The sequence below is a fragment of the Asparagus officinalis genome, chromosome 5 (genome assembly GCF_001876935.1).
Source record: "Asparagus officinalis chromosome 5, Aspof.V1, whole genome shotgun sequence".
In the NCBI taxonomy this organism is placed as follows: Eukaryota; Viridiplantae; Streptophyta; class Magnoliopsida; order Asparagales; family Asparagaceae; genus Asparagus; species Asparagus officinalis.
Window position 1 is genome coordinate 114,858,257 of NC_033798.1, and position 21,339 is coordinate 114,879,595.

The following is a 21,339-nucleotide window of genomic DNA, read 5'->3' on the forward strand; positions in this document are numbered from 1 at the left end:
AAATGCAGATATTGCACTCAAATTATCAATGACGGGATTAGCCGATTCAAACAACACCTAGCCAAAAAGAGGGAAATTGCGCGTCGTGTGAAAGTTCCCGATGATGTTAAGGCAAAAGTTTTCGAAATTATAGATAATGCAAAGAAGAGTAAGGATGAGAAGGAGATGAAAATGTATAACTTGTTGAGTGAGGTGCATATCGAGAAGGATGAGGAGGAGCATAACTCAATCTCATTGAGTAGTCAAAGAAACTCGTCATCCTCCCACAAGGTAAATTGAACCAATGGATTTCTTCGTCGCTCGTTCTCCCGAGGAGATTGCTCAAATAGTAGCAAAGGGGAACAACCAACGGTGGACTCCAAGCTTAAAAAGAAGAAAAGGGAGGATGTATTGCGATACATCTCCAAATGGTTCTATGAAATCGGCATTCCATTTCATACTGTCACACTTCCCTCTTTCCATCAAATGCTACAAGCTATTGGATTGTTTGGAAATCATTTACAAGCTCCATCGATGTATGAACTGAGTGAGACATATTTGCAAAAAGAAGTGGATGAGAAAAGAAATTATTGAAAACTTTAAAAAGACTTGTGTTGTCAATGGTTGCACGTTAATGACCGATGCATGGAGTGATCGGAAGTCTAGAAGCATCATGAACATAGTTGTATATTCTACTAGGAGAGCTTGTTTTTTGTCTTCACATGATGCATCAGCCGATAAGCACGATGCTCAGTATATCTGTGACTTTGTAAACAATGTTATTGATCAGATAGGGGACGTAAATGTGGGACAGATAATATTACATTAAACTCTGGGCGCTCCTAGACGCCGGACTTGACGCGCAGCGCTTAGACATCTAGACGAGCACCTAAGCGGTTTCTGGGCGTTTTTTTCTTTTTTTAATTGTGATACTTGAAGATAAATATATATATACCCAATCAACAATGCATAAATACAAAAATACTAACATATATGCTATCCAAACTATAATAGTCAATCAAAGATGCATACATACTAAATGGCAAGGCATATAATATCCAATAACTAGAAGTTTAGGTCCCAAAATATCAGCAAATAGACAGTCAAACAGGTTCAATGTGTAATTCTTAGACAGAATCTCAAAACAAAAACTCACATGTTAATTTCCCTTACTGTTAACTTATTTTTTGTAGGTCAAAAACTACAACTTCATTCGTTATTGCTGCAACTTCAAAAACTGCTACTTATTATTGTTCTATTTTGTAGGTCAAAAAATGCAACCTCATTCGTTATTGTTATAAGCCTGCAACTATCACTAATGTTGTGTTTCAATATGTTGTTTCTCAAGGACCTTATTATATTAAGTTAATCTTTGAACAAATACAGAGAATTATAAGCTTTGTATGTACAATTGTAATCTTTGAACAAATGCAAAGAATGAACATGACAAAGCCAAATGTACAGTTGTAATCTTTGGAAAAAAAACTCTATATATATGGTTGTAATCTTTGAACAAATGCAAAGAATGAACATGACAAAGCCAAATGTAGGGAGCATAATTTTATTGATCATGAGAAACTATAGCAGCAGTCCTGTTGGTTACTCAATTAGACTTAATATTAACTTATAAACTTCAAATTGAACTTCAAATTAAACTGTACAACAAACTTAATATTAATCTCCGAAATACTCCAATGAGCACTGAAAGAACTGTACAACCAAAATTGTTTTGCTTATAACAACAAGAATTACTTATAAACTTAATATTAACTTAAAATTAAACTTCAAATTAAACTTAAACAATTAAACAATTAAACTTAAATATTATTTATATTTCAAGATCCTTTACTTTAGTCCTTTACTTACAGTCTTACAGAGATGAAATTGACTCCTAGCTTGAAGACGAGCTAGAAGCCAGAGATGAGAACGACGAGTAACTTCGACGAGATCGAAGACAAGCTCCCAGGTTGAAGATGAGCTCCTAGGATCGAAGACGAGATCGATGTTCGTGGCGGCGGCGGGTGAGTGAGATTAGGATTAGTTTTACTTTAGTTTTGGGTTTTGGGTTTTGGGTTTTGGGTTTGGGTTTTTCAGCGCCCAAGCCTTCTTTTTTCTTTTAATTGTGGGGCGGGCCGCGTAAGCGGTCCGCTTAGCCCTGAGCGGCCGCCTAGGCGCTCCCAGCACCTAAATGTGATCGCTGAGGGCATTTTTGCACGTCCTGGGCATCGCCTCTGTCTAGACGGGTGCCTAGGTAGTTGCCTAGGGCGTTTTTTACAACACTTGGTGCAGATAGTTATTGATGGAGCTTCAAACAATATAACGGTTTCTAAGTTGTTGGTCGAGAAGAGGCTAAATATATTTTGGACGACTTGTGCTGCACACACAGGAACTTGATGTTGTCTGATATAGCTAAGTTAAAACTCATTCATATTGCCATTTTAATGGGAAGGGGTGTATCAGTATTCTTGTATAATCTCATCAAGCCTCTTCAATTATTTAAGGAGTTCACTAAGAGTGATCTTGTGAGACCATGGGTTATGAGGTTTGCTACGGCGTTCCTTTCTCTACAGTCATTAAGAGATCATAAGAAAGAGATGAGGCAAATGTTTATCTTTGACTAATGGACAGATTATAGCCTTTTAAGAACATCGGTGGGCAAAAAGGTATATTTTAATTGTATTCATTTGATCATTCAAATCCGTGAATAACGCATTCATCTCTTGAAAGGCTACAATTTGTCCATTGGTCAGAGATAAACATTTGCCTCATCTCTTTCTTATGATCTCTTAATGACTGTAGAGAAAGGATTGGTCAGAGATAAACATTTGCCTCATCTCTTTCTTATGATCTCTTAATGACTGTAGAGAAAGGAACGTCGTAGCAAACCTCGTAACCCCGCCTCATCTCTTTCTTATGATCTCTTAATGACTGTAGAGAAAGGAACGTCGTAGCAAACCTCGTAACCCCCGGTCTCACAAGATCACCCTTAGTGAACTCCCTAAATAATTAAAAAGGTTTGGTGTGATTATATAAGAACACTGATAAACTCCTTCCCATTAAAATGGCGTTACGATTGGGTTTATCTTAGCTATATCGAACAACATCAAGTTCACTGTGTACAGCACAAGTCATCCAAAATATATTTGGCCTCTTCTCGACCAATAACTTAGAAGTCGCCACATTGTTTGAAGCTTCATTAGTGACTATATGCATCACATTTGTCTCCCATATTTGATCAATAGCCTTGTCTACAAAGTCACGGGTATACTAAGCATCGTGCTTATTGGCCGATGGACCATATGAAGACAAAAAACAAGCTCTCCTAGCAAAATGTACAACCATGTTCATGATGCTTCTAGACTTCTGATCACTCCATGCATCGGTCATTAACGAGCAACCATTGATAACACAAGTCCTTTTAAAGTTTTTAACAATTTCTTTTGTCGCATCCACTTCTTTTTGCAAATATGTCTCACTTAGTTCATACATCAATGGAGCTTGTAAATGACTTCCAAACAAACCAATAGCTTGTAGCATTTAATGGAAAGAGGGAAGTGTGGCGGTATGAAATGGAATGTCGGCTTCATAGAACCATTTAGAGATGTATCATAATACATCTTTTTTCTTCTTTTTAAGTTTGGAGTCCACCGTCAGTTGTTTCCCCTTTGCTACTATTTAGGCAATCTCCTCGGGAGAACGAGCGGCGAAGGAGTCCATTGGTCCAATTACCTTGTGAGAGGATGACGAGCTTCTTTGACTACTCAATGGGATTGAGTTCTGCTCCTCATCTTTCCTAATATGCACCTCACTCAACAAGTTATGCATTTTCATCTCCTTCTCATTCTTACTCTTCTTGGCATTATCTATAATTTCGAAAACTTTTGCCTTAACATCATCGGGAACTTTCACATGACGCGCAATTTCCCTCTTTCCGGATAGGTGTTGTTTGAATCGGCTAATCCCGCCATTGATAATTTGAGTGTAATATTTGCATTTCTTTGTCTATATCAGAACCAACTCTCCTCATATAGCCAACATGGATCTTTACCGTCCACTTTTGGTGTTGTTGACGGTCTAGTAGATCTTTGTCCTTCGCACAACATGATTCTACAATAATTAATAAGACAATAAATATGGATTTAGACAACCAATTATATTTACATATTTAAATCAATTGCATATTTAAATTGACAAATTAAATAATTATGTATTATTCAAAGCTTACTAAAATGACAAATTAAATAATTATGCATTGTTCAAAGCTTATTAAAATACCAACTACCAAGTCCATTATTCAAAGCCTATTAAAATTATGAATCTTCAAACAGTAACTGATTTAACAGTAATTGATAATTTGATTCGATACAAAATTTAAACATAATGATAGGCCAACCAAATGCTTAGAAAGTGTATAGTGCAGTGGAGAATGTTGTCTTCACACTAAAAAGTAATCAATTGCTCAAAAAGTGTACAAGGGGTAATAATTTCAGATCTCAATTGCTTGGAATTTTCTAATTTCAATTTAATTTTAGCAATTTGGTACGAATTTAAGAGAGGCAGCTGATATTAAAGAGTGTTAACTGTTAAGTATCTCCTATGCATTAGCATTTGAATTCGTTACACTTCAATTTTATAATTAAATTACCAAGTTAAAATTAATTTTATTTGACAGGAAAAAAATTTAAGAGGGAGGCTAACCTGTTTTTGAGAGACAACAAACAAAAAAAATGAATCAAGAGCTACTCCTTTTGCTCAGCATAAAGTCACAAACAGAAACTGAAAGAGGGGGGGAAATTAGTCTGCTGCAGCCACAATCTGAAGCTGCAAGACAAACTCAAAGAGAGAGAGATAGAATGAAGAAGGCTTACCTGCTAGGGAAGAGGGAGAGGAAGAGGCGGCACCGGCGATGGATGGATTCCGACGTCGTCCTGATATTTTCGATTTGGCTCTGAAAACCGACATACGAATTGAATACGCCCATGCCGTGTCGCTCAAGTCCTCAAACTGACATGTCGGACATGTCAAGCGATATTTAAAACCTTGCATTTAGAACATGATATTATACATATGTGCACTACCCGATATGGCAATTTAAAATTTAGTTTGTCCCTCGATATATCCCCGATTTTCGCTATCCGATATGGATTTCAACCGTCCGACATGAATCCGACATCCGACATCCGACATTTAAAACATTACCCTTGACAACTTCAATATCTCCAGCTTCCGCAATAACTTCGCATTCAACATCACAAATTCCTAAATCTTCAATGAAAACACTCCACCCAAAAAACCTATCTTTAAATAATGTTCACCGGCGGAGTCACTGTGAACAGTAATGCATCTTGCATCTTTCGTTAATTGCTTTCAACAATTTCAAATTCAATCCAAATTAGCTTTGCATCGTCAGGTTTATATTACACCTACATTAATATGCACAACATTGCATTAAATCTATCTTCAATATAACTGTTCATAAAACCATTTGGTTTGACCCTTCTACATATCAATCAAACATTTGTCTAGTTCATGCCATCTGCAGATTGGGTGCCATTTCGATCACTCAGGCACAAGTCTTCAACATTAATTCAATGACCTATAGGTTGATCCGCATAGGGTTTTAATTGGTTAATCTGCCTAGAATTTATGTTGGTTGTCAACCTAGGGTTTTAACTGGGTAACCTGCCTACGTTTCTATTGGCCGACCCATCTAAATTTTTCATTGGCTGACCTATCTAGAGTTTCTACTAGTTGACTCGCCTAGAATTTCTAATGGCTAACCCGCTTAGAATTTCTAATGGCTAACCCGCTTAAGGTTTCTTTAGCTATGACTACAATTTATTAATTGCTGACATCCTCAAGTATTGCGAGCAAAGATGATATTACCATAGCTCTTGCAACTAGGTGTTTTATTTTTCATTTCTAACAAGTTGGACATACATAGTACATATGCTCCAGCTTCAGGGGGGGCGTTAAATATTATTAGGATTTAGATGTAAGTATATATTATGAGATTTGAGTAGACATGATTTTATCTCAAACCTACTTTATAATATCCTCAAAATTCCTACTTAAGAGATGTTAAGTTTATATGAATAATAACTTGGCCTTTTCTATTTTCTCCACAAATATAATAATGGCAGTTAGTGTACCTTTGAAAAAAAAATGTAAAATGCTTATATAAAAATAAATAATACATATATCTATTTCAGGTGCTTAATACTCCAGTATTGGCAAATGTTGCTTGGAACCCTCATAGTTTTCTTTACAAAAAATGGGCTAAGATTAGAAACAAAATAAAATCACAATTGTTACGTAAAAGTTCATTAAAGGAGATATATTCAAACACGTTAAAGGTTCTAGCCCCAGAAAAAACTCCAAAAGGAAATAAGAGTGTGAATGAACCCAAAGCAACAGCTCAACTTCTGGTATGACCGTATGACTAGAAACCACCTCGAGATTGTTAGAAAAAGGATAAGAGTATCCAACTTTTCAATTAACTAACCAGCATTTGGAAGGGCGCCTGAAGGTTTGCAGAGGGTGGAGAAACATGCTTAAGAATGGCATCAAGCAACGGTGCCATATTCCTTGCATCTTCAACAGGACTTTTGGTGAAGGTCAAGGAAGCCCATCCTTCCTTTGCTGATGCATAAAGAACCGGAAAGTCCAGTTGCTGCTCTGTGAAATTAAAGAAGAAAGGCATATCCAAAACTCAGGTTTAGCTTAATACAGATATTGAATAAGTATAAAATTGTACCTGTTGCGCCAAGATTTGCAAAAAGATCAAAAACCAAACTCTCAACTTCATTACATGTCTCCTCAGAAACTGTGGAAAGGACAATACACAGACGTTAAGACAGTAAAATATTACAAGGCACCTTCAACACAACAAGAAGATCATAAGTGATTATTGTATATCAATGAACTGTGGAAAAGACAACATCCTGCTATGACTTGGAATGGCCTACAAGTTTGAATACAAATTTAATTAAAAAAATAAGAGGAAAAGGCTTAAAAAGTATTGGACATGGATGACATTCTTTTATTTTGTTTCACCTAGGCTAGGATTATGTAATCCCAGGAGAACACAATAGACAAGTCACCAACATGAAAGATCAAGTATGGGGAAATTAAAGTAACTTGTTCAATGTTGTCTCGGTTCAAATCGACTTGCTAGTACTTTGGGATTAATACACTCTTCTACTACCTCGCCAAGAAGAAGATAGCCAATCTCTCTCCCTCCCTCCCTCCCTCCCTCTCTCTCTGCCTCAGTTCAAATCGACTTGCTAGTACTTTGGGACAAATACACTCTTCTACTACCTCGCCAGGAAGAAGATAGCCAATCTCTCTCCCTCCCTCCCTCCCTCCCTCTCTCTCTCTCTCTCTCTCTCTCAATATATTCTTGATTTATATGAACCATGTAAAGAAGGAGAGAATATGAGGGAATATGAAGGGGGAAAGGCTGTGGTTGGGCAGTCAGTGGGTGGACATAAAGTAAGTTGAAGTAAAATGTAACCAAAAAACCCAAGTCCAAATTATTGGAAATAATCTTGATAAAGTTTAACTGATATCTACGCAAGGTTACTTTCATGTTTACCTAACTCAACTCTCCCTTCTCTGAAGATTCGCATGATCAAGGAAACAGAGTCTTGGACGGTTCGCCATGAGTTTTCTGAAGAAGTTTTACCTTGTTATTATTCCTACTTCCACTCCCTCTATTTTTTCATTATGTACTTCTGCATCTCAGTGTCATTTTCTTGTCATTTGATTACCAATTGTAAATTTGGCGATAGCATACTTGCACCTATTTATGCACCGGAGACTTTAGTTTCTAAGTTGATACACATACGAATTAGAAACCCATGGGCAGACAACAAGCCATAGGGCAAACCGATAGACTTAACGTTATGCTTAAATGGTTTGAACAGTATCCTATGGTAGACAACTACAATAAACAATTGATACATACATGATTTATAAAAAATGAGAAGTCACACCTGAAGGCCGATCGACTTTATTCAAGAGAAGAATCGGGCGCAACCCATACTTCAAAGCTTTGGCAAGAACAAACTTTGTCTGTGCTAATGGACCCTCTCCAGCATCAACAACTAATATTGCCCCTTCAACCATTCCAACAACTCGTTCAACCTAACACATAATAAGAAAAACATTCACTTTAACAAATCCATCACAAAGACAATTCTAATACGAAGTTAAGTTCACATACTTCACCGCCAAAATCAGCGTGCCCTGGAGTATCAACCATATTCAGCTCACTATCCCTCCATGAAATCGAAGTAACCTGGAAAAAAAATTTACTGAAACTATGAAACTTCTATTGCTAAGAAAATCGATCTTTTTGTTTAGTAATACCTTGGAAGCGATTGTGATGCCACGCTCGCGCTCGAGGCCAATGGAATCCATAACTCGATCGTGGGGGATATCAGCACCGCACTTCACCGCCACATTGCGGAGCCTGTTGGGGTCCAACGCGCTCTTCTCCGCACCGGCGGCGGCAGAGGACTGGACCGCGGCGGCGGAGAAGCTGCGGAGGGGAGATTGAGAGGGGTAATGGTGCCGGAAAGGGAGGGGGAGGGAAAGGAAAGGGGTGGAGAATGCGGCGCGATTCGCAGATCGCATACCGCGGAGGAGGAGACCCGCCATTTTCACTGGCGAGTGAGGGCGAGATTTAGGGTTATACCTTTGGACACGAATTTGATCCTAAATTCCTTGTCGGGTCGGGTATGGTTGACAAATAACCGGGTTTAACTTGTCCGATTTGCATATGGTTTTCTGTTCTCCAAACAACATATTTCTTGTTTCCCAAACGAGCTTGGATATGAATAATAGGTTTTTGCAATTAGGATATTTTATGAATGACTCGTGTGTTTGAGCATTTCTGCGCTCAGTGATAGTTATTTTATTAAAAATAATAAATATAGATATAATTACGGATAATGTACTCTACTTAAACTATGAAGTACGTTGAAAGAAGATACATGAATTTCAATAAGCAACATTGTGTGAAATCTAGATGCTGGATAATCAATGAATTGAATCTGATAATACTGCAATCAATAAAGACATCTATGTAAATATTTTTAACCTAACTATATTAATTTTTTATTCCTCTCTCTAAACCTGATCTACATAACTGGGAACGAGCATGAAGAAATTAACGATACTTCTTTATCTTTTGAGTTGTTCTGCCGGATCGGTCGCTCTTGATCAAGATTTGTTCGGCGCGAGAGAAAACTTAGACTTTTAGTTGCTTCTCAATTAAAATTAATATATTTGATTAGAAGTGTTATATACTTTCTCCAACTTTCATTTTCGACGGATCATTGGATTTACACTCCGAGTTTTCTTAATTACCTTTAATTTTAAGTGGATGTGTCTGCGAATCAAGTAGGCTCGAATCTAAATTTAACGTTTTTGTTATTCCTAGGAGCATGTTTGTTTGTAAGGAAATAGTTCTAAAGTACCTAAAGTAAGAATAGTAAATGTTAGTTTTGTTACTCCCAAGCCAAAAATAACGTGTTTGTTTCATCAGAAATATTACTCGTTTTACTTCGTTAATTAATGATATGACGCCTACGTGCCACCTATACTTCATAAAAACTCTTCAATCCTCCCAACTATGTGCTTCAGAAGTGGATGAAATGTGTGTGGGATCCACACGTGAAGAAGGTGATCCCGTGAAATGAGGGATCGGCTGTGAGTGTCGTTCCAAATGTGATGGTTTACATTGGTTACTTTTTTCACATAAAACCTCCTAGATAAAAGGAATTATATTGATGTGAAGGGTTTTTCTTTTTAACACATTCTCTTATCTTGATATATTTTTGAGCCCAAATGCTAGTGGACTCCTCCACACTAAAAACATTCCATCTAACTTTTTAAAAATAAATTTTCATGTTAATGAGCTACAAATTAAGTCCTACAAACTATTATAATTTAATATGAAATGTTGTAATAGTCATTATTGTTATGATATTGATTAAAGTGCTATAATAAAGGAAGATAACATTGTTATAGTTTATATCATGTATTTATTACTTCCTAACAACATTTTCAATTGTTATCCTAACATAAGAAGTGAATGAAGTGTTTTCCTAGTACTTAAAAAAATATCTAAAATCTAAAACAAGTAAAAAATATTACTTTTACTAATTTCTACTTCATAATTTCAAAAATTATTTTTTTAATCTAATTTTTACTTTCAATACTTATTGTAATCCAAATGGGCCCTAAATGTGACACGCTGCATAGGTTTGAGGATTTTAGTTGGCAGCTTCTTATAAATAATTTAATGCTCTCACTTATATATTTCAACAGAAATCTAAGAGTTCCTATAGAAGACTCAAATGCAGGAGATAGTTGCGTCATCTGTTGATGACGTGATTCGCATGAATCTATCACACGGAGCGGCCACTTCCTCAAATTTCGCATTAACAACCATAAAGCATATATTTCTTTTTTAAGATTTAAGGATGGAACCTTAAATAAAGGAAAATATTAAGTAAATCCGAGTTTATGGTATTAATTGTACACCAAATACATGTTAGTCCATAAATCATTAGATTTTAAAATTTATGTACAAATCCAAAAGTTCACATCTTTTGAATGCATAATTAGTATCACAAACCATCTTCGCTAAATACTTCCGCTCAAAAATAGTTGTTATAAAAGTAGAATCACATCTTCATGCAACTTCAAAGATGCTATCCAAATACATTGTCATATTACAACAAAAATAATGCTTTTTGGACCTAAATTATGGAGTTGGCTGCTTTTCAGCGTGGCACTTGATCAAGGAACCATGAGATTATTTTCAATCGGTAGGAAAATTTTTTAAAAAAAAGAAAGAATTAGTTTAGGAATAAAAAATATACGTCTTTTCTCTCTGCTCCATTGCTAGCCATGAATCTTTAATTCCTTCCTACTTACCCTGCGTCTCACGCTTTACGCCGCCACCTCCGGACTATGTTTCATGCCACCGCGCCGCCACCGCTGAACACAGTGCTTCATCTTGTCATCACCTCATCTTGCGCTCTTTCTCACTGTCGTCGGCGTCTCACGCTCCTTCTCACTCCTAAAGACATCTTATGTTCCTGGTTTCCCCGTTACATCATGCTTCATCTCTTGATGCCCTGACCATCATAATAATGGTCGCAACCATTATTGCCGTGGTGTTACATCCGATGGCTATTCGTTCCCTTTCTAACAACCATGTTTCATGTACAATCAAGGTAATTACAACAATCACAAAAGCAAGAAAACCCTTCATATTTGACAACAATCGAATCTAGCATCACAGAATTTAGGCCTAGACATTGTTGCAAGAAAAATAAATCAACAACAATCTCAATAGCAATCAAATAATACGAACCCAAACAAAAAATATATTCACAAGTAGACATGAACAATTTCATCGCGACACAGTCAGTGAGTCATCGACAACATGGTCGATGGCAACTTGATATGGCGTTGCCAGCACAGAGTATTGGGATTTCCCGCAACATAAGCACGAGAGATTCACGATGCTGACAACATGAAAACGAGAATGGACATTGCCGGCGACATGAGCCGAAGGCATCAACGTTGCCTGCGAGATGAGTGCCTTCCAATTAAATATTGTTGTTGATAGCAGAGTTCATTGAAAATATTATATTCGCCGATTCATTTCTCCAGCTCATTAAATTTTTTTAACTGGACTCTCTACGTCAGGTGTCCCATGAGGCGGTCCTATATTTAGGATCTTTGCTAGTGTTAAAGTAAGAGAGAGAGAGAATCTTGGGTAAATTTCCCTTGAATTGAATATTGAGTGTGCACATATATTTATACAAGTAGAGGAGTGTGATGTTTGTTCTCCCAAGCAATGTGGGACTAAAACCCACTACAATACACTATTATCAACAGCCCCCTTCAAACTCATGTTGGATCAAACAAAGTGAGTTTGCGTACAAGAAACTGGAACCGATGAACAGGTAATGCCTTTGTGAAGAAATCTGCAAGCTCGTCAGCGGATGAAACATGAGGAAGTAGAATTGTCTTGTCCTTGATAACTTGGTGACGGACAAAATGAGCGTCGATCTCAATATGTTTGGTCCTTTCATGAAATACTGGATTATTAGCAATCTGGATGGCACTCTTATTATCACAGTAGAGAGGAGTAGGAGTCGTAACAGAAATACCGAAATCACTGAGAAGGCGACGAAGATGAATAATCTCTTTAGCTGTTGTGGACATTGCACGATACTCTGCCTCAGTACTGGAAAGAGCAATAACATCTTGTTTCTTACTTCGCCAGGAAATAAGGGAATCACCAAGAAATATACAATAACCTGTGGTAGACTTTCTGGTAGTTGGATCACCAGCCCAATCAGCATCAGAATATGCACAAAGCTCTAACTTAGATGTAGCAGGAAACAAAAGTGAGCGAGTGCTAGTACCCCGGAGGTACCGAAGAATCCGTAATAAGACAGCATAGTGTACAGAACGTGGGGCACTAACAAATTGACTGACAATACCAACAGCATGAGAGATATCTGGTCGAGAGATGCACAAATAGACCAACTGACCAACAAGATGTCGATATCGGGTAGGATCAGATAGAGGCTCACCGTCAGTAGAGCAAAGTTTGACATTCTGCTGGAGTGGAGTATCGACAGTTGTATTATCAGTTAACTCAGCTTGATTTAGAATATCTGAGAGATACTTCTGTTGAGACAGTAATACACCCCGCGGGCCTTGAGAAATTTCTAGACCAAGGAAATACCGAAGAGATCCAAGATCCTTCATGTGGAACTGTTGTTGCAACTGAGATTTTGCGTATTGTATACCTGTCATATCATCACCTGTAATGATCATATCATCTACATAGATGAGTAATAAAACCCTGCCACGCGATGTAGTGCGAACAAACAGAGAAGCATCTTGATGACTTTCTATAAAGCCCGCTTTGAGCACAACATCGCGAAAACACTCAAACCAAGCGCGGGGTGCCTGTTTGAGACCATAAACAGCACGACGAAGGAGACATACATGTCCCGGAGGAATATTTGACCCTGGAGGCGGTTGCATATATACGGTCTCTGATAAAGAGCCATGAAGAAAAGCATTTTTGACATCCATCTGGTATAAGGGCCAACGATGAGCAGCAGCGACCGCAAGGAGAGTACGCACAGTGGGCATCTGAGCAACAGGAGCAAAGGTCTCCTCATAATCAATACCTTGTTGCTGAGTAAAACCTCTAGCCACTAAACGAGCTTTTCGACGTTCAATGGTGCCATCAGGACGAAACTTGACCTTATAAACCCATTTACTGCCAACAAGAGAGATCCCAGGAGGACAGGGAACAATATCCCAGGTATGAGTTTGCTGAAATGCTTGAAATTCCTCAGCCATAGCTTGTCGCCACTCTGGAATTTGAACTGCCTCTTGGAAGGACTTTGGCTCAACAATAGTATGAATGGCAGCAAGAAAGTTATGAAAGATAGGTGAATAAGAAGTAACAGAAGCATACCGGGCAGGCATGACATGTGGGCGTTTGCCTCGACGAAGAGCAAGAGGAACCTCAGGCGGGGGAGATGCTGGCGCAGGTGCATGAAGATCAACAGTATTTTCTGGAGTGAGAGTTGTGTCCACAGGATATGGATTAGATGGTGTAAGAGAAGACTCAGGTGAGGAAGAGTCAACAGAAGGAGAGGGAGAGATGTCAGGGAGATCTCGAAAGGAAAATTGAGGTGAAGAAGTGGGTGATGCAGTGGACGGGGAAGCATGATCGGTAGAGTGGAGGAAATTAAAGTCATCAGAAGTAGAATAATATGGAGAATCCTCTTCGAACTGAACATGACGAGATATATGAACTCGACGAGTTGCGGGATCATAACAACGATAACCTCGATGTTCTGAACTAATTCCTAAATAAACACAAGAAACTGCTCTGGGAGACAATTTATCACGTTCGTGAGATGGCAGAAAAACAAAACATCGACAACCAAAAACGCGAACTAGATCATAACGGGGAGGATGAGTATAAACACGACTATAAGGAGTAGCACCGGAAAGAGAGCTAGATGGAGTGATATTAATGGCATGAGTCGCGGTGAGAATAGCCTCAGCCCAGAAACGACGAGGAACAGAGTAAGAAATGAGCATTGATCGGGCAGTATCGAGGATATGACGATGTTTGCGTTCAGCAACACCATTTTGCTCATGAGTGTAGGGACATGACTGTTGAAAGATAGTCCCATGAGAGGACATGATAGAGCGCATGGCAGAGGATAGGTACTCTTTGGCACAATCAGAACGAAAAACTTTAATACGAGATTGCCATTGAGTGAAAATCATAGCAGTGAAGGCTTGATAAGCAGTAAGTACGTCAGAGCGATTCTTAAGTAGGTAAACCCATGTAAAACGAGAGAAATCGTCGATAAAACTAACATAATATAAGTAGCCAGATGAAGAAGGCAAAGGAGCTGGCCCCCAAATATCAGAATGTACTAAATCAAATAAGGAAGTGGATACAGATGTACTCATTTTAAATGGTAAAGCAGTGAATTTAGCCAATTTGCAACCAGCACATGACTCAATACTAGAACTAGATGATACAGGACCAAGTACTCCAGACTGAATAAGACTCTCCAGCCTTTTATTACACACATGACCAAGTCGTCTATGCCATAAATTGGCAGGAAGCGAGGTAGAGGGTTTTGACGAACAAAGAGAAGCAACAAGAGAACGTGGACGTATGGACTCTGGAAGGTGAAGATATTCCAGAAAATACAGTTTGTGCCTCCTACGACCCGCCCCAACCGTCTTGCCCGTCTGTGGATCCTGCACAATACAAGTATCAGAAGAAAATGAGACAAACAGGCCCGCCATGCATAAAGAGCTAATAGAAATTAAATTCAAGCACAATTGTGGAGCCACATAGACGGGACCAAGTGTTAGACGACCAGATGGATCATTTTGTGGGGTAATAGAGCCATACTGAGTAATGGACAATGGTTGTCCAGCAGCTGTGTAGATAGGAGGAAGAGAGGATGAAGTAAAGACAGAGGATAAAAGTGAGGCATTACAAGTCATATGAAAGGAACAACCAGAGTCAAAAATCCAGAGATCATTCATACCAGAGACTGAAGGATTAGCTGAAGAACCAGCAAAATGCATACCAGAGAGTTGTGCGGCGGATGTAGAGGTGATATGTTGAAAAGCATCAAGTTGACGGCGAAGACTTTCAATAGCTTGAATAGTAGAGTCTGAAGTAGTAGAAGGTATAGCATTGGCCAACAATCCTGGTGTACGAGAGGGTTGAGACTGAGGGGGTCGCCGACCACGTCCAGTACCTGAGGAACGTAACTCAGGATGAAGCTTGAAGCATGTCTCAATGCGGTGTCCTTCCTTCTTACAATATTTGCAAGAGAGCTTAGATCGAGCCTGTGGAGAGGGAGCCTGTGGAGAAGTATAATTCATAACAGGAGCAGTGACAGGTACAGACAAAACAGTCTCGAGTGAAGAGGTAGGAGTGTCTGTTGACAAATTGAGTCGTGCTGTCTGCTGCCGGGTCTCATAAGCAGTGAGAGCTCCCATAACTGAGGCCAAAGTCGGAAATTGAGGCTGGTGAAGTAGTTGATCAGCCATAGTTGAATATTCAGGAAGGGACTGAAACAATTGATGCACCTCATGCCGTTCGTACCAGGCTAGCCAGTCTTCATATGTGGAATTACGTCCAGGAAGCATGGAGCGTAACTCTGTCCAAAAAGCTTGCATTTGTCCAAAATGGGACTGCAGAGATGAACTACCTTTGCGTTGTAGAGAAATGCGTTGCAGAAGATATGCCTCCCGTGCACCCGAGCACTCAGTGAAACGCTCAGTGAGACGAGTCCACATGGCCTGAGCAGAGGGAAGCGAGCCAATCTCGACAGTGAGACCAGAGCCAACACAGCGAGTGAGATAATCCATAACACGAAATTCCTGCAATTGCCACTCTGAACTCTCCTTGACATAGAGAGCACGAGCAGTCTGAAGATCGACATCACCACTGCCAGAGGCAATAGTACTGGATGAAGCAACAGTGCTGATGGACGGTGGAACTGGTCCCGTACTGGTGAGATGATCAAGCAAACCAGCGCCACGCAAGGCATTGGTGACAATGGTGGACCACCCTGCCCAGTCACTTTGATCATTGAGGGGCAAAGGTGGTTTGGGAATCTTCTCTGAAGGAGCCATAACAGCAATCTTGAGACGTTAAGATGTCGAGATGCTGTTACTAATGTCGTTCGTTTGAGGCCGAGAGACGGCTTGAAACGACGATGCCGTTAATTTGAGACCGAGAGACGGTCTTGAAACGACAATGCCGTTAAAATAGAACCCGAAGGTTAGAATGAAACCCGAAGGTTTAAAATAGAACCCGAAGGTTAGAATGAAACCCGAAGGTTTAAAATAGAACCCGAAGGTTAGAATGAAACCCGAAGGTTTAAAATAGAACCCGAAGGTTAAACGAGAACGCGAAACGCGTTAAGAGGCCGCAAAACGACAAGGCCAAAATATCTGGCAGATGAACGCCAAATAATTAAAAATAAAAATAAAAAAAATAAAACATTAAACGGCTGCAAAGCAATAAGGCCAAGATTTGGCAAAAGAACGCAAAAGCGTTAAAAATTTTATTGAAAGGGAAATAGCCCTAGCTCTGATACCATGTTAAAGTAAGAGAGAGAGAGAGAATCTTGGGTAAATTTCCCTTGAATTGAATATTGAGTGTGCACATATATTTATACAAGTAGAGGAGTGTGAGGTTTGTTCTCCCAAGCAATGTGGGACTAAAACCCACTACAATACACTATTATCAACAGCCCCCTTCAAACTCATGTTGGATCAAACAAAGTGAGTTTGCGTACAAGAAACTGGAACCGATGAACAGGTAAGGCCTTTGTGAAGAAATCTGCAAGCTCGTCAGCGGATGAAACATGAGGAAGTAGAATTGTCTTGTCCTTGATAACTTGGTGACGGACAAAATGAGCGTCGATCTCAATATGTTTGGTCCTTTCATGAAATACTGGATTATTAGCAATCTGGATGGCACTCTTATTATCACAGTAGAGAGGAGTAGGAGTCGTAACAGAAATACCGAAATCACTGAGAAGGCGACGAAGATGAATAATCTCTTTAGCTGTTGTGGACATTGCACGATACTCTGCCTCAGTACTGGAAAGAGCAATAACATCTTGTTTCTTACTTCGCCAGGAAATAAGGGAATCACCAAGAAATATACAATAACCTGTGGTAGACTTTCTGGTAGTTGGATCACCAGCCCAATCAGCATCAGAATATGCACAAAGCTCTAACTTAGATGTAGCAGGAAACAAAAGTGAGCGAGTGCTAGTACCCCGGAGGTACCGAAGAATCCGTAATAAGACAGCATAGTGTACAGAACGTGGGGCACTAACAAATTGACTGACAATACCAACAGCATGAGAGATATCTGGTCGAGAGATGCACAAATAGACCAACTGACCAACAAGATGTCGATATCGGGTAGGATCAGATAGAGGCTCACCGTCAGTAGAGCAAAGTTTGACATTCTGCTGGAGTGGAGTATCGACAGTTGTATTATCAGTTAACTCAGCTTGATTTAGAATATCTGAGAGATACTTCTGTTGAGACAGTAATACACCCCGCGGGCCTTGAGAAATTTCTAGACCAAGGAAATACCGAAGAGATCCAAGATCCTTCATGTGGAACTGTTGTTGCAACTGAGATTTTGCGTATTGTATACCTGTCATATCATCACCTGTAATGATCATATCATCTACATAGATGAGTAATAAAACCCTGCCACGCGATGTAGTGCGAACAAACAGAGAAGCATCTTGATGACTTTCTATAAAGCCCGCTTTGAGCACAACATCGCGAAAACACTCAAACCAAGCGCGGGGTGCCTGTTTGAGACCATAAACAGCACGACGAAGGAGACATACATGTCCCGGAGGAATATTTGACCCTGGAGGCGGTTGCATATATACGGTCTCTGATAAAGAGCCATGAAGAAAAGCATTTTTGACATCCATCTGGTATAAGGGCCAACGATGAGCAGCAGCGACCGCAAGGAGAGTACGCACAGTGGGCATCTGAGCAACAGGAGCAAAGGTCTCCTCATAATCAATACCTTGTTGCTGAGTAAAACCTCTAGCCACTAAACGAGCTTTTCGACGTTCAATGGTGCCATCAGGACGAAACTTGACCTTATAAACCCATTTACTGCCAACAAGAGAGATCCCAGGAGGACAGGGAACAATATCCCAGGTATGAGTTTGCTGAAATGCTTGAAATTCCTCAGCCATAGCTTGTCGCCACTCTGGAATTTGAACTGCCTCTTGGAAGGACTTTGGCTCAACAATAGTATGAATGGCAGCAAGAAAGTTATGAAAGATAGGTGAATAAGAAGTAACAGAAGCATACCGGGCAGGCATGACATGTGGGCGTTTGCCTCGACGAAGAGCAAGAGGAACCTCAGGCGGGGGAGATGCTGGCGCAGGTGCATGAAGATCAACAGTATTTTCTGGAGTGAGAGTTGTGTCCACAGGATATGGATTAGATGGTGTAAGAGAAGACTCAGGTGAGGAAGAGTCAACAGAAGGAGAGGGAGAGATGTCAGGGAGATCTCGAAAGGAAAATTGAGGTGAAGAAGTGGGTGATGCAGTGGACGGGGAAGCATGATCGGTAGAGTGGAGGAAATTAAAGTCATCAGAAGTAGAATAATATGGAGAATCCTCTTCGAACTGAACATGACGAGATATATGAACTCGACGAGTTGCGGGATCATAACAACGATAACCTCGATGTTCTGAACTAATTCCTAAATAAACACAAGAAACTGCTCTGGGAGACAATTTATCACGTTCGTGAGATGGCAGAAAAACAAAACATCGACAACCAAAAACGCGAACTAGATCATAACGGGGAGGATGAGTATAAACACGACTATAAGGAGTAGCACCGGAAAGAGAGCTAGATGGAGTGATATTAATGGCATGAGTCGCGGTGAGAATAGCCTCAGCCCAGAAACGACGAGGAACAGAGTAAGAAATGAGCATTGATCGGGCAGTATCGAGGATATGACGATGTTTGCGTTCAGCAACACCATTTTGCTCATGAGTGTAGGGACATGACTGTTGAAAGATAGTCCCATGAGAGGACATGATAGAGCGCATGGCAGAGGATAGGTACTCTTTGGCACAATCAGAACGAAAAACTTTAATACGAGATTGCCATTGAGTGAAAATCATAGCAGTGAAGGCTTGATAAGCAGTAAGTACGTCAGAGCGATTCTTAAGTAGGTAAACCCATGTAAAACGAGAGAAATCGTCGATAAAACTAACATAATATAAGTAGCCAGATGAAGAAGGCAAAGGAGCTGGCCCCCAAATATCAGAATGTACTAAATCAAATAAGGAAGTGGATACAGATGTACTCATTTTAAATGGTAAAGCAGTGAATTTAGCCAATTTGCAACCAGCACATGACTCAATACTAGAACTAGATGATACAGGACCAAGTACTCCAGACTGAATAAGACTCTCCAGCCTTTTATTACACACATGACCAAGTCGTCTATGCCATAAATTGGCAGGAAGCGAGGTAGAGGGTTTTGACGAACAAAGAGAAGCAACAAGAGAACGTGGACGTATGGACTCTGGAAGGTGAAGATATTCCAGAAAATACAGTTTGTGCCTCCTACGACCCGCCCCAACCGTCTTGCCCGTCTGTGGATCCTGCACAATACAAGTATCAGAAGAAAATGAGACAAACAGGCCCGCCATGCATAAAGAGCTAATAGAAATTAAATTCAAGCACAATTGTGGAGCCACATAGACGGGACCAAGTGTTAGACGACCAGATGGATCATTTTGTGGGGTAATAGAGCCATACTGAGTAATGGACAATGGTTGTCCAGCAGCTGTGTAGATAGGAGGAAGAGAGGATGAAGTAAAGACAGAGGATAAAAGTGAGGCATTACAAGTCATATGAAAGGAACAACCAGAGTCAAAAATCCAGAGATCATTCATACCAGAGACTGAAGGATTAGCTGAAGAACCAGCAAAATGCATACCAGAGAGTTGTGCGGCGGATGTAGAGGTGATATGTTGAAAAGCATCAAGTTGACGGCGAAGACTTTCAATAGCTTGAATAGTAGAGTCTGAAGTAGTAGAAGGTATAGCATTGGCCAACAATCCTGGTGTACGAGAGGGTTGAGACTGAGGGGGTCGCCGACCACGTCCAGTACCTGAGGAACGTAACTCAGGATGAAGCTTGAAGCATGTCTCAATGCGGTGTCCTTCCTTCTTACAATATTTGCAAGAGAGCTTAGATCGAGCCTGTGGAGAGGGAGCCTGTGGAGAAGTATAATTCATAACAGGAGCAGTGACAGGTACAGACAAAACAGTCTCGAGTGAAGAGGTAGGAGTGTCTGTTGACAAATTGAGTCGTGCTGTCTGCTGCCGGGTCTCATAAGCAGTGAGAGCTCCCATAACTGAGGCCAAAGTCGGAAATTGAGGCTGGTGAAGTAGTTGATCAGCCATAGTTGAATATTCAGGAAGGGACTGAAACAATTGATGCACCTCATGCCGTTCGTACCAGGCTAGCCAGTCTTCATATGTGGAATTACGTCCAGGAAGCATGGAGCGTAACTCTGTCCAAAAAGCTTGCATTTGTCCAAAATGGGACTGCAGAGATGAACTACCTTTGCGTTGTAGAGAAATGCGTTGCAGAAGATATGCCTCCCGTGCACCCGAGCACTCAGTGAAACGCTCAGTGAGACGAGTCCACATGGCCTGAGCAGAGGGAAGCGAGCCAATCTCGACAGTGAGACCAGAGCCAACACAGCGAGTGAGATAATCCATAACACGAAATTCCTGCAATTGCCACTCTGAACTCTCCTTGACATAGAGAGCACGAGCAGTCTGAAGATCGACATCACCACTGCCAGAGGCAATAGTACTGGATGAAGCAACAGTGCTGATGGACGGTGGAACTGGTCCCGTACTGGTGAGATGATCAAGCAAACCAGCGCCACGCAAGGCATTGGTGACAATGGTGGACCACCCTGCCCAGTCACTTTGATCATTGAGGGGCAAAGGTGGTTTGGGAATCTTCTCTGAAGGAGCCATAACAGCAATCTTGAGACGTTAAGATGTCGAGATGCTGTTACTAATGTCGTTCGTTTGAGGCCGAGAGACGGCTTGAAACGACGATGCCGTTAATTTGAGACCGAGAGACGGTCTTGAAACGACAATGCCGTTAAAATAGAACCCGAAGGTTAGAATGAAACCCGAAGGTTTAAAATAGAACCCGAAG

At 40.2% G+C, this 21,339-nt stretch overlaps 1 protein-coding gene across 3 annotated transcripts in view; it reads right to left on the reverse strand.

Moving 5' to 3' along the window:
- Positions 1-8,674, reverse strand: part of LOC109840784 (GTP-binding protein TypA/BipA homolog) — a 25,073-nt gene extending 16,399 nt beyond the window's left edge. For 2 of the 3 annotated variants that reach the window (XM_020409549.1, XM_020409548.1), the window contains exons 1-5: positions 8,353-8,674; positions 8,207-8,281; positions 7,977-8,127; positions 6,737-6,805; positions 6,485-6,657 (exon numbers count right to left, since the gene is read on the reverse strand). In XM_020409549.1, the coding sequence (XP_020265138.1) occupies positions 6,485-6,657; positions 6,737-6,805; positions 7,977-8,127; positions 8,207-8,281; positions 8,353-8,643 (759 nt within the window). In that variant the 5' untranslated portion in view covers positions 8,644-8,674. The remainder of the gene's footprint in view (positions 1-6,484; positions 6,658-6,736; positions 6,806-7,976; positions 8,128-8,206; positions 8,282-8,352) is intronic. The other variant, XM_020409550.1, reaches the window with a different exon arrangement.